A 13,270-nucleotide genomic window follows, 5' to 3' on the forward strand; every position below is an offset into this window, starting at 1 on the left:
GCTCAGTGAGTCCAGCACAGACTTGGATGAGATTTGTACCAAGTCCTTTGTGCAGCACCACCACAGTGGGAGCGGTGGCTCAGACCTGAGGTGCTATTAGATGATACAGTGCTCAGCCGGTGCCCTGCAGTGAACCAGTCTCTCCTGGCTGCTCGTTCTGCCGTGCCAGCGCTGCCTGCAGGGAGCAGCAGGGATGGGCTCATCCTGGCTAATACCTCCATAAGAAAAACGTATTTGCAATAAATTTTTTGTTCCAAAATGCTCTCTGCCCAGCAGGGGGCCTTGGGCTGGGGCTGGAGGACCTGCTGCAGGGGGACACACCAGTAACACTGTTGTTCCTCTTCTTCCCCAGACCCTTCCCATCAGAGGAGACCACAGAAAATGATGACGATGTGTATCGGAGTTTGGAGGAGCTGGCAGAGTAAGTGGCCTCACCTTGTCATGGGGGGGACATGGAAAGGGAAAAGTTGCATTATGGATCCAGCAAAGTGGGATGAAAGGTGTCAGTGGGGCTGGGAGAGCCGTGCCAGCTGCTTTCATCATCAGGCCAGGAGATCCTTGTGCTCTTGCAGTAGTCTGTCTATTCCCACATAGAGCCTTGGAAGACATCACTTGTAATTGGGTTGAGTGTACAGGGGGCTCATTAGGGGGCTTGGCGGGCTGAGCCCATGGGGAGCAGCCCTTCTGCCTGCTAAACCCATCGTTAGCTGCAAGACCCCAGGATGGGATCCATCCTCTGGGCCGGCTGCTCGCTGGGTGTGGGAGGGTACCCGTCGTTGACTCAGAGCTGGACCTCCCCCCAGCATTCTGGGGCTGTGCGGGTGCTGCCACGCGGGTCTGCGTCCCCTGTGAGTGATTTCAGCCCACAGCAGCCAGCCCTAGGGCAGGCGCCTGTCCCACCCGTCCCTGGTGCTTGGTGGGATGTGGGGCAATGCTGCTGCTGTTTCTATGTCTCTGTTTGTCTGGGTCTCTGGTGTTTTGCTGCCCATGGTGATGATATAACAGGCTTTTAAAAGCAACCTTGAACTGCAACATAAGCGGTGAGACACGGGCGCTATCGGAATTCGATGGCAGTGTTCCGGCCAGCCAGGGTTTTACTTATGAAGCGCAGTCTGTTTTCATCTGGAGGGAAAGTCTGCATGGGTGGATATGTGGCTTTATACAGTTAAATATTATTGTTCCACAACATAAATAATAAGGCTCCTTAATCCAATGAGTTCCTTATGGCTTCAGTTATTACAAAAGTAAACCATAAATTACTAACCGAGGGAAGGGAGTACCCTGGAAGCCTCCGCTCCGGCAGCTACACTTTAATAACATTTTAACTTATAAAGGAATCCTTTCAAGAACAACATTTTTCTCCCCCTCTCTTCAAGTTCTTAAAATCCCTTTAAGATTGGGTTTTAAATTCCTGATTCTCACACATAGATGTGCTTTTAATTGGAGAAGGGTTTGCGTGTGAGCTCGCACCCAGCGCTGGTGCATCCTGCAGGGTGTTCGGGTGAAGCTTCCCAACTGTTCCGTGGACCTTTGCTCATGGCTGTGAGTTGGTTCCTCTGTGAGAGGGTCTGGGATGCCCAAGTCCTGCTCTCGGATGGCTTCAAGGTTTATTCCTTATCGATCATTCTGCTTTGTCCCACATTGTCTCCAATTTCTAACTTTCCCTTTTCTCCCATCCTTTCCAAAATCCTCTTCTTTACATCTTCATTTAGGACCCCTGTGGGAAGGCGCCTGTAAATCATGGGTGTGTTTGCACAAATTCCTTCATCCAGGTCTGCGCTCCTGGTGCAGCCAGGTTGTGCATGGAAACACAACCCATGGAACAGGACGTGGTTCGCCCCTAGGTGCAGAAACCCCCGAGAGCCCCTCAGCACGAGTGCTGCTGTCCCACTGCCTGCGGACCCATCAGCAAGAGTCCCCCTTTCTCCTTTGACAAGGAGCATCTCCCCATGCTTGACAAGGAAACTTTCACTGAAAGCTTGCTGGTCACAATGGTGCGTGCTGGGCACCGCTGCTGGGCGCTGGCAAATGCAGGGCCGCATGAGAAAAGCTCTTTCTTCGCTGCTGCCAATCTCTGAACAGCTGAACAAAGGCATCATTCATGAGCTGGGCATGATTCAGTCCATCCAGCGTCTTTGCATTTAATACTGCTGATGATCCAGCAGCCTTGAGAAGATCCAAGTGCATCTGAAATGCTTCATTGGAGGCGAGGAAGTGATTTTCACAACAAGCAGTGAGATGTCCCAGCGCATGGAAGGACATGGGCGCAGCAATCCTCCCTTTTGCAGGAGAGACCTCTTCACTTCTGGGTGTTTTTTCCACACTAATGTGGTGCAGCTGAGTGATTATTTTCCCTTTGGATCACTTTGGCAGGATGAATGGTTCTGTCCATAAAACCACTGTAAAAGGTGCTGCTGCAAGCACCCAGCCTGCTGTCCCTTCTGGGCCAAGGAGGGATGATCCCGGTGGGCTCAGCACCCCTGGGAGAGAGGAATGTCCCAAAGGGAGCTCTCTCTGGGTGTTTTGCTGCTGGCATAAGCTCAGGTTAAATATTGAGCTGGTTCTAAGAAGACATTTTGGGGGCTGGTAAAAGTGGGTGTTTTGGAGAGTACCAAAACTCTCCATTTCAACCTTAAATGGAGCGGTTTGGTGTTCACCTTTGGGCTGTCACAGGGGTTACACTGGGCTGTGTGCAGCTCCCCAGCGCTGGGTCAGCCACCAGCAGGTCAAGGCAGAGAATGGCCTGGAAACAGCTACTTATTGAAAAAAAAGAACAACAAAAATCCAACCCAGAAGCCAAGAGAGCAGCTGGTGGTGGGGAGGGGAGGGGAGAATGGAGGGTGTCAGGGGAGCTTGGGAGTTCTCCGTTTCCATGTCCTCAGCCCGCCGGCCCCTCAGTTTGCTGCACGGGCAGATGGCAGAGCCGGGGCAGATGGTGAGGGCAGCCGGAGCGAGTGGAGCCTCATTGGCACTGGGAGGAGCAGAAAAGGGCTGTGTCCCCTCTGCTGCCTGCTCTGTGTCAGCAAGCCCTGACCCCAGACCTCAGTGCAGCAGCCGGGCTGGGGGAGCTCACGGGAGCCAGCCCCCAGAATCAGTGACCCTGGTGCTTGTGCTGAGGATGCTCCTGCAGGTCTGCAGGGATGGGAGCTGCTGCTTCCACATGGCTGCTGGGTGCTGATGGCCGTCAGCAGTTACCCACCTTGCTGCTGAGTATCCTCCCCACCGACTGCTTTCCACCTCTGGGTGGCTGCTTCAGCTGCTCCCAGCCATTCTGGTGCTTCCCAAGTTACACTTCACATTTAAGCTAGATTTGCTCTGCTGCCACTTAAACTCTCTCCGGTTATTTTCTCCCATTAAACTGATGAGAGCCTTTAATTCTGGTCCTCTTTACAGCACTGGAATGTTCTCTATCATGAACCTTCTGCACTTCATGGCACTGTCCCTTTGTGCTGACAGAAAGCCCAGCAGGTTCGGTGGGTTAGACCCCCCATATGGGGTGGGTTTTGGGTTGTTTGGTAGCTGTTTGAAGAATTCAGGCAGGCAGAATTGCTGCAAATGGTTTGACATGAAGCATTTAATTTGCATAATTTCTACCTTTTTTTTATCCATTTGAAAGTGAATTGCTTTGAGGAGAGAAGTTGTGGTGCTGTAAAAAGGGCAAAGACAGTGTTTTAAGCAAAGCAGCTCCCCACCAAGCCCTGCGCTGGAGCCGGGAGCTTCATCCCACAGGTCAGTGTTCCCAGGTCTTGTTCTGAGCTGCAGCTCGCTGGAGATTTGTCCCCACTGGAAGTACTGGGGATTGTGGTGTGTTCCCAAACCTTTCACTGTAGAGAAGGGGAGTTGCAAAAGATCTCCTGCCTGGCCTCAATTTCTCAAGCGATGCGGCTCGGTTGGGCACAGACTCTGCCAACAGCCCGTCTAAAGCTGAAGGTTTTCCTACTTCTTTCACTGCTGCCTCCAGCGTTGCCTCCTTGCATCTTCCAAAATAGTGATGTGCTCAGCAGAATTTCTCTAGTGCATTAAAGAAGTACTGCATAGAGGAGCCCAGGTGAGATGATAAGTTAGCTACCACTTTTCTCCTGATTTTTGTGGTGTTGGAAAAGCCACACGTGCCAGCCAGTTAAATGAATGGCTCTGCAGGACACAGTGCTCAAGCCTTTGCACTTGTAAATGTGTCTTTTCTTCTTTGGACCTGTAAAGGTTTTTATATGTGCTGCTAGTGCCATTGCTGGGATGATGTTAGCTGCTGTGACTGTGTGAGGCTCATTCTTGGGATTATAATGTTCCTGAGTAGAATAGATGGCAAAAGGCCTCTCCTGCTATTTCCAGACTTGTGTCTCCATCCAAGTACAATCTGGCTAATTAAAACCCTGCAAGATCTCGAGTCCAAGGGCTGCACATCTTGCGCTCCTTTGCCCTGAAACACAAGCCTGCCAGATGTGCTGTAGATACAGGACTCTGCTTGTCCTTGTCTGACAGAGACCATGAATGAGGGGGTTGGTCAGATGGACCGTCTATTTATAGCTGTAAGTGCAGAGTAAGAATGAGAAAGTGGAGGATTACTGGGGTGAACTGGAGCCTGGCAGCTGTTCTGGGGACCCTGCACATTCCCTTCTAGCCTGGACCTGGCAGGGCTCTGAGGTTTTCTGGCTCTGAACCTCAGCCACAGGACTGGAAATTTGGAGTTGTGTTTTGGTTGTCTTGTCTTAGCTTCTGTCTCTCCTTTTCCTCTTCCTACTTCTGCTCTTCCTGGTGGTTCTGGCAGTTCAGAGCAAGAGCAGAGGTGTGGTGGGTTTGCCCTAAGGGCCCTGCTTGGACTCATCCTTGAATTCTTGAGCCTGGTACAAACTCATCAAATTTCTGGAGCAGCTTTTATGGATTAAGAGGTTCTTCAGTGGCCCTCAAGACCCTCGGAGCTTCCCTGCTTACCCCCCCCATCCATTGCAAACGGGATGTGCAGCATCCCTTTAGCATAGTGGACCTGCTGTAGGTTACTGACCAGGGCATCACGGGCCGTCTATGCCCATCCCCTGCTGTGGGCAGCGCTGTCCAGAGCTCATCTTATCCCAGAGCCCAGATGCAGACTGTGCGTCCTCTGTTTTGGCCCAGTGCTGACCTCTGGAGGGCTGGTTCCCGGTGGTGGGAGCAGTGGGACTCGCTGCCTTCGCCCAGGGCAGTGAGGTTCTTCTCAAACTAACTCAATTTTGGCATCCTATTTGGGGGAATCGCACCAGGAGGTGCTGGGATCACAGAGGGACCCTGCCCTTCCCCAGCTCCCTCCTTCTGTACCCATGTATGTCCCTCTCTCCGAGGGAGCAGCCTGGCATCGGTCCCTCTGCTAAGGGAGCTGCTCCTTTGCATGGCTGCTGCCTGCCTGGGCATGTACTGAGCAGGCATGGCCAAGGAGGAGGAGCTCAACCAAAAGCATTGGTTTTCCCTGAAATTGCCTTAGGTACGCAAAGCTTTCCTGGTGAGGCAAGGTGCAGCCAGCCCAAAGCTGGTTACATCCATCCCAATAACAGTAATTGCAAATGCTGGCATGAATTCTGAAGGGTGGATAAAATCCCTTTCCTAAACCCAGATCTGTCAATGAATCTCCTAATCCAGGTAGTAGATCGTAGGCGCCAATACCCACGGGTGACTCGCAGGCTCTGCTGCTTTTATTGGAGGAGTAAATTGCTTTTCTTTGTGAAGAACAAGGTGAAGATATGGCCTTCCTTGCTCAAGTTGTTCAGTGTAGGCGTGTCATGCTTGGGATGCTGAATTTATTGCCTCCCACAGCAGGGTTCTGTGCTGAACACGGAAAATACCTGCCCTGCTTTCCTTTCCCTTATGGCATTTAATATCAGTATGTTCTTAGGTTGCCCCTGGCTAAAACCATCCCAGTGCCTGTTCTCTTTTAGCGATGGGGAGGGAGGGTGTGTATTTTCAACCCTGACAGACAAAACGCAGAGTCTGATGCAGATCAACATGAGCAAAGCAGCAGCATCAGCCGCTGCGCACGTGCCAGGAGAGGCTCATCTGCACGTTTTACTGTTCCCCATAAAACCAGCACCTCTGGTGCTCCTCAGAGATGTACTGGGAGTGGGCTTAATAAATAAGGGTCTGCTGGACAAAGGTGGTGTCATTCTAATACCACCACAGCTGTTGGGTTTGAGCATCTGGTGCCTCTCCCCTAAGCTCTGAAGTGGAGGTGTCTTTCTAGATGGCCCCAGGATGAGGGGGTTGTTCTTAGTTTTTGCCCGAGGCCAGAAACTGGAGATGGGAAGGGCTTATACTGGTGTGGATGGGTAGGAGTTTATGGAACAGCAGGGCTCAGCCCCTTCAGTAGAGTAATGAGAGTGGCGAGGTGCTGTCAGGATGTGGCCCCACGTGATGGGTGCAGTGTGTGCTCATATGGCTCTCTGCAGCTCTGTGGGAAATCTGCTGTGTTGTCTCTTGGTGGGCCTTCCTGCCGCTTTCCTGGTGGCCCAGAGGAGCTCTGGGTAGGGCCAGGCTGGGGGGTCACTGGGACACCCATCCTTCTCCAGGCAGTCTGAGATGTAGCAAGACCCCTTCAGCGTCTCACGCTGCCTCCTGGATTCCTCACAGTGATGTCCTGGTGTGTGCCCAGCCGCAGACCAGAGCTGGTGGCTCCTTGGTGAGGGAGGAGAGGAGGCCCTGTGCAGCACCAGGCTGGGGTCTGAGGCTTGGACGTGGTGCCAGGTTGTGCTTGTGTGGGGGAGAGGAGGTCCAGAGGATGCTCAGGATGCGGGGCTCCGCAGTCACCTCAAGACACTGTGTTCTCCTTCTGCACATGGCCCCGAGCAGTTGCTGGGCAGCGCCAGGGCTCAGCTCCAGCAGCAGCATCGCGCCCCTCTCCCGCGGTTGTGTCGCACCAGCCGGGCTCCTGCTCGCGACATTAAGCTGACCATACGTTCTGTAACGGCCCTCGAGCCAGGGGAATGACGTGTGGAGAGACAGGCAGCAGTCTGGGAGGTGCAGGAACGTTCATCAGGATCCGGGAGTTACTCAGTCTGGATAAGGACTGGAGAGAATATAAATATTGGTACAGATAATACTGGTGACGGCGACGCTTGGGAAGGGGAAGATGGATCACCAGCTATTAGTGGGCATTATTACAGCAGCTGCAATGCATCACTCTGGGAGAATGGGACGGATACATCATGCCAGTGTATTTATTTAAAATCCCCAAACTTTTATTAAATAAATCTGTTTATAAAAATAGAAAGAACTGCATTTAGAAAAGAAATAAAGCCCAGTGTTGCAAGCAGATGTACTCTGCTGCTCTGTGCTATGTAATATAGAGATGTCGAGTGTTACAGTTTGAGTGCAGTTCTACACCTAAATGTATTTGTCTGTAATTAATACCCATGTTGAAAGAGGCAGCTCGTAAAACACACAAACACTGTTTGATATTCCAGCGTTTCACGCTGTGCTGATCCCATGGAGCTGACTTCAGTGGGAGCTGTTAGCAATCAGCACCTGTAGATCTGAGAGCTAAAATTATTTCTCTTAATTGGTATTTACTATGGGTTGAATTTTCAGAAGTGTTCTAAGACTTGGGAGTCCGTGGCAGGGCTGCAAAGGCTCAGATGGCAGCTCGGTACCTCACACCATCCCCTTTAAACACAAATTGAGCACTAAGTGATGCCTTTCAAGCAGGTGCTTGCAGGAGCATCTCCAAAGTGATGTGGCTGATTTTGAGAGCGTGACTTTTGCTGCCTAATTTATCTCTGATGTAAACACTGTTACTGGGCTCTGCTCAGCACTGGGGCTGAGCATCCACAGGCTGAGCATCAGCCGAGATCACTTTATGGTGGCCAGGAGAGGATTCCCCTCCTCTGGGTAACGTTAGAGGCAAAATCACCCAGTTTGCCCATCAGGGCAGGGTCTGTGCTTTCTGGGACTTGGTGTATCCCCAGAGAAGCTGGATCTGGAGCTTTTCAACCTGGACTGGAGTGAAGCGAGGCTGTGGCTGGTCTGGGTGTTGCTGTGGGTCCTGCACAGCCTTATCACACTCTCCCCTCAGCGAGGCAGGGCTGGGATGCTTCTGCCTGTGCACGGAGCCATTGGGTGATTATTGGGTGATTATTTAGTGTGTGCTTTACTGCTTTGAATGGACGTGGGCTCCTACAGTGGTTTGCTGCCCTCACTGGGCGAGGGGGGTGATTTTTTTTTTGCATGAAGGAGGCCTTTTTGTAAGAAAAAAGCACAATCAGACCAAGAGTGAGGCAGTGCTTCAACATACCAACATCCAACCCATTAAAGTGTACTGTCTAAGTGTAATGTAGGTAAAGCCACCGGCAAAGGAGGGGGCAGGAGATGAGCAGGAGGCTATGGGCAGCTCCGGAGGCAGGTGGAGCTGGACCTGGTGACCTGCAGCACTTCGATGGTCCCGCTGGGCACTATATGGGCCGAGCACAGACTCTGCAGGGGCAGAGCTGACGACTGGTGCTGGGGCGGCACCGCCACACGCTCGGCACAGGGCTCGGAGCAGTGTCCTGGCTGCCATCCCTGCCCTGCTGCCACCGTTGCCCATGCCGAGCAGCTGTTCTCTTTTCCCAGCCTCCAGCCAGCAGGAAGAGATGTGCAGTGGGTACCAATCTGAGAGAACGGAGTCTCCCGATGCAGAGATTGTGGGCTGAGCACATCAGTGCTGTGGGCTTGCTTTGTTGTTGTGGTGGTCCTCCCTCCTTGTGCGAGAGCAGTCGCTGGTTGGCCTGGGGCAGAGGCAGTGACCGTGGCAGTACTGGTAAATCACTTCCCTTCTCGTTCCAGTGAACATGACCTGGGGGAGGATATTTACGACTGTGTCCCCTGCGAGGATGAAGGCGATGATATCTATGAAGATATCATCAGAGTGGAAGTTCAGCAGCCCATGGTAACAATTCATCTGCATTTTTAAAGCTACACCTTGATGGGAGGGGAAGTGGGAGGATTCAGTTAGATAAATAACTATCCACCCATGACAAGTGATGCTGCAGGGGAGCGAATGCTTTGAATCCTTACACCAAGCTCCCTCGTGAGCAGTACAAGTGAGCTGAGGTGGGATGGCACCAGCCCAGAGGGGGTTCATCGAGGGGCTCAGGGGTCATGCATTGACCCCACTGTGTGGTGTCCCGCAGCTGGGCAGTGCAGGGTTCGGGTCAGTAGTGGAAATTTACCACTATCCCCTCCTCAGTGTTGTCCGTTTTCTTGGACGCTGCTGTGCAGTGATGGAGCCGATGGCTCTGACTCCCTTCCTCTCCTTTCCTGAGCAAAAAAGTCTATTTTCAATATAAGCACCCCATGTCTGGCTAAGTGTTGGGATTATTAAGATTTGTTGCAGTTACATGTGTGTTGTGCTAATTCAGTTCTTGTATTTCTGCATGCTTCAGATCAGATACATGCAGGTAAGAAGCATTGATTGAAATACTGGTTTCCATCCAGCACATAGGTCTGAGGTGGGGGTTGTAAGGAGTGTACAGACGGTCCCCGTTCTTATGCATGAGCATTAAAACTCCATTGCTGAATCATGTTGAATGTGTTGAAACATATTGAATAGTACAGACAGGTTCCTTCCTAATTTTTCTGGATAAAAATAGTTCTCTTTAACTTAAAACAGTAACAGAGCTCTCCTGACTTCCCGCACTTGAGCTGGTTCTGAGTTTGCTGTCACTGAAGGCTGAACTGGAGCTCTGTGCTGTATGAGCAGGTTGCTGGACCACTCTTGGGAGTATTATGTGTTATTTTTCCTTTTTTCTAGAAAATGGGAATGACAGAAGATGACAAAAGAAACTGCTGTTTGCTAGAAATCCAAGAAACTGAGGCCAAATACTACAAAACACTTGAAGATATAGAAAAGGTAAGAACTGAGGCATCTCCTCTGTGCCATCACCTTCCCATCGTTACTCGGTCTCGCATTAATCTCGCTGTACTGGTTCTCGCTGCGAGAGCTGCCAGATGTTGAGGCAGGATCGATGTGTTCACACATAAAACTGGAGAGGAGGGAGATCCAGAAAACCCATCCTGACAGGCACAAAGGTGCAGCCTGTAACTGCAGGAGCCAAACAGCACGTTTGCATCTGCTCGCTGCCTATTGGAAAGAGGCTGAACCCACCCCCCTGCATCCCCTGCCTGGGCTGGAGGCTCTGCCACTGCGCACCCGTAGGAGCCGAGTCTGCAGATCTCTTATCGCTGTGGTTCCTACGGGATCATTTCTTCATTCAGGATGTTTTTCAGAAGTGCTGAGGCTGTGCTGATTTCTCATTGGAACTAATTGGATTAAAAGTAGTGGTTTGCTGCTTAAATTCGTGGGGTTTAATTGGTTTTCATAAATTACCGTGTCTTTCAAATCAAAATCAAAAACACCTCAGCATGGCAGCAGAGTGGTGGGTACAGCTGGAGCCTGGGGGTGGTTTGTGCTCTGAGGAAAGCAGCAGGAATAGTAAAACCCCACCTGCCATTTCTAATCACCCCAAAACGCTTTTGATTCCTCCCCTTTTGCAATTATTTGCCTCTGTCTGCTGCAAGTTCCCACAAAAAGTCATAGAACGTGAGCGAAGCCAGCACAATGGAATAACGTTTCCATTTTCCATGAGAACGTCCCAATGTACATGTCACTCACATAAAAAACCCTTGTTCCTTGGAAACGGCCACAGCCCTCCTGGTGCACTCTAAAGGAAGAGTTAAATTATTGCTTTGATATCCATTAGAGAAGCTCGCAAAGGCTCAGTGGGTTCTGACGGCAGGTTACGGGTGGAGGGTCCTGTCTTTGGTGTGTTGCATCAGGGATGGTTCTGTAGTTACAAGTCATGGGGACGTTTCTATTAATATGTATTAGTTCAGAAAGGCATTTCCAAAGCAATCACATTATCGGTGCTTTCCCAAGGGCAGAATTCTGGTGAGATAATCAAAGAGCTTCCGAGCTGTTCCTGACTGCAGCAAGGGAAGGATCCGTGTGTGTGTGACCCCCTCCCACCGGGTCAGTGGGACAGGGGCTGTGCCCACCCAGGGGTGGGGGTCCTGCACCTCCCCACACCTGAAAGTGCCACGGCGAGCTCGGGGGACTCCTGGTCCTGCTGGAGTCCCTGGCACAGCCCAGGCTGGGCAAACGCGTGGGCATTCATCTGCCTTTGCAAGTGCTTAAATTGGTTACAACCCAGCTTCTCCTTGCTGGGTAAGTGCAGCTGGTGAAGGAGGAAAAACACCCCCCTCACACAAACCCCCCTTGTCCGCTCCTCTCCAGTATTTCAGTCACTTTTCCGTTTACCTCTTGCAGAACTATATGAACCCACTGCGGCTGGTACTGACTCCCCAAGACATGGAAGCTATTTTTATCAATTTGGAGGTAACGGGGCAGACATTATGGCTTAAATCTGTGTTCTTTTCATGGCGGCTCAGCCCTCTTCCTGCTTAACAGGAGATGTACAGTTTTCATGAGAGATTTGTGCATTCACCTGTAGAGGTTCAGTCCTCCATGTGCTGCGGAGCTTGAACGGGTTTAGGAGATATTCTTTAATGCCCAATTTTAGAGTTGGGGATTATATGAACTCTAGGTAAGAAAACAATTTTATAGGGAGGATATTCCAGGGCTCGGGCTGTGTATTTCAGCTGTACTTAGTGGTGGTTGGGGCACACTGGGATGAAGGAGTTTATTTCCATACTGGAGCCTGGGCCAGAGCCTGCCCATCTCCTCTGCTGCCTCCAGACCTGCAAAAGGGGCTTTAACACACATGGAAACCCAGAGGCGTTTATCACTGAATAACCTCCTGGTGTAGTTACATCCTGGCACTCCCGGCCATCTAGGGCTGCATCTCACTAGGACAACTTACTTTAAAAACAGCTAAAAAAAAGAAGAGGAACTGCCTGTCTGATTAGGCAGTGAAAATGTGCTTTTTCAGTCTGTTTGTGCCCACTCGTTTTGGATGTGTTTAAGGTATTGATTGTTTCTTCGTTTTAGGACCTAATTAAAGTGCACTTCAGTTTCCTGAGAGCCATCGACGTCTCTATGATGTCTGGAGGAAGCAGCCTGGCAAAAGTGTTTCTGGATTTCAAAGAGAGGTAAAGGAGCCCTGGTCTTCAGGCAGCTCCAGTTTTAACAGATCTGGGATAATATTTGCAGGGCCCATCTCTGAGCTTTGGGCAGAAGTATGTGTCACAGCAGACCAGGTTTGTGTCCTCCACAGCTGAATGCTCTCAGATGGCTGGAACATCACTGGGTGCCAACACTTACGCAGCCAAATCCAGCCACAAACATGTCAGGTTGGGACATCTCCTCTGACCACCCTGGCTGACACATGGGGCTTCTGTGGGTGCTTGCTCCTGCACTCCCCTGTTTGTGCCTAAATATTGCTGGGCTCAGAGCACCCAATGTGAGACTGGCTGGTTGCAGGCTGAGCATAGAATGTGTTTACAGGGATGTAATGATGGGAACACCACAGATATAGTGAGCCGGAATGGAGGAAAACCTCACTTGTCTCCAGGGGTTTAGCATAGTCTCCTCCCGCAAGCAGCAGTGGGGCTTTGAAGGGCTGTGCTGTGGTGGGATGAGTCCTTTGCAGGGGAGATCTCACTCTGGTGAGATCAGAGTGATGGCTCACATCAAAACACCGCAGGCTTGGCACCGCTCTTGTCCTGCACCTATTGCATGATGCGTAAATGTAGAAGTTGCTTTTGCAAACATAATAGATTCTGTGTTTTGGCAGCTGCAGGCAGGAGTACCCCAGAACACAAAGATAAGGTTAATAAAAGCCTTTAATATCCTTAATACTAATCAAAGACCTGAATCATCATGGATTCATGCCAGGGTGTTATTTCACTGTGATTAAACCAGTGTCTAGACACAGAAATGCCATTCAGAAGTCAATAACTGCAGAAATACCATCTGCATTAGTAACACACCGTAAGGTCAGATATTCCATCATTCACAGAGAGAGCCTCTTGTTAAAAAGAGAATGTTCTCTGAGTTAAATAAAAAAAAAAGAGTTTCCAAAGAGTGCAAGTAATTTAAAAATTTGGGGTCAAAGACCCCAAAACCAGGATCTCAGGGATGAAGATTTTGGAGAAACCTGATCTAAATAGGCAGGGTCTTTTCCTATGTCAGGAAAGTCCATGATCCCACATTACAGCAAAGAAATGAGGGTGCAGGAGAGGGAGGTGAGTTCACGTGGGGAGACAGCGTTGCCCCACCAAGAAGGAAGCATTTACCTTAGAGTCCCCACTTGGTTCCTGTAGGAACAGGACTTTCCCCCATCAAATGTATCCATGACAAATAGCTCTCGCTTCC

General features: G+C 50.6%; 1 protein-coding gene across 1 annotated transcript in view; it reads left to right on the forward strand.

The window, feature by feature from the left end:
- LOC104404637 (guanine nucleotide exchange factor VAV2-like) overlaps positions 1-13,270 on the forward strand; it is a gene marked incomplete at its 5' end in the record, with an annotated part of 84,856 nt that overhangs the window by 53,553 nt on the left and 18,033 nt on the right. Inside the window, 5 exon segments of the mRNA XM_010013112.1 lie at positions 353-421; positions 8,782-8,884; positions 9,749-9,847; positions 11,264-11,332; positions 11,945-12,045. Coding sequence (XP_010011414.1) covers positions 353-421; positions 8,782-8,884; positions 9,749-9,847; positions 11,264-11,332; positions 11,945-12,045 — 441 coding nt within the window.

The sequence above is a fragment of the Nestor notabilis genome, unplaced genomic scaffold (assembly GCF_000696875.1).
Source record: "Nestor notabilis isolate BGI_N333 unplaced genomic scaffold, ASM69687v1 scaffold22034, whole genome shotgun sequence".
NCBI lineage: Eukaryota > Metazoa > Chordata > Aves > Psittaciformes > Psittacidae > Nestor > Nestor notabilis.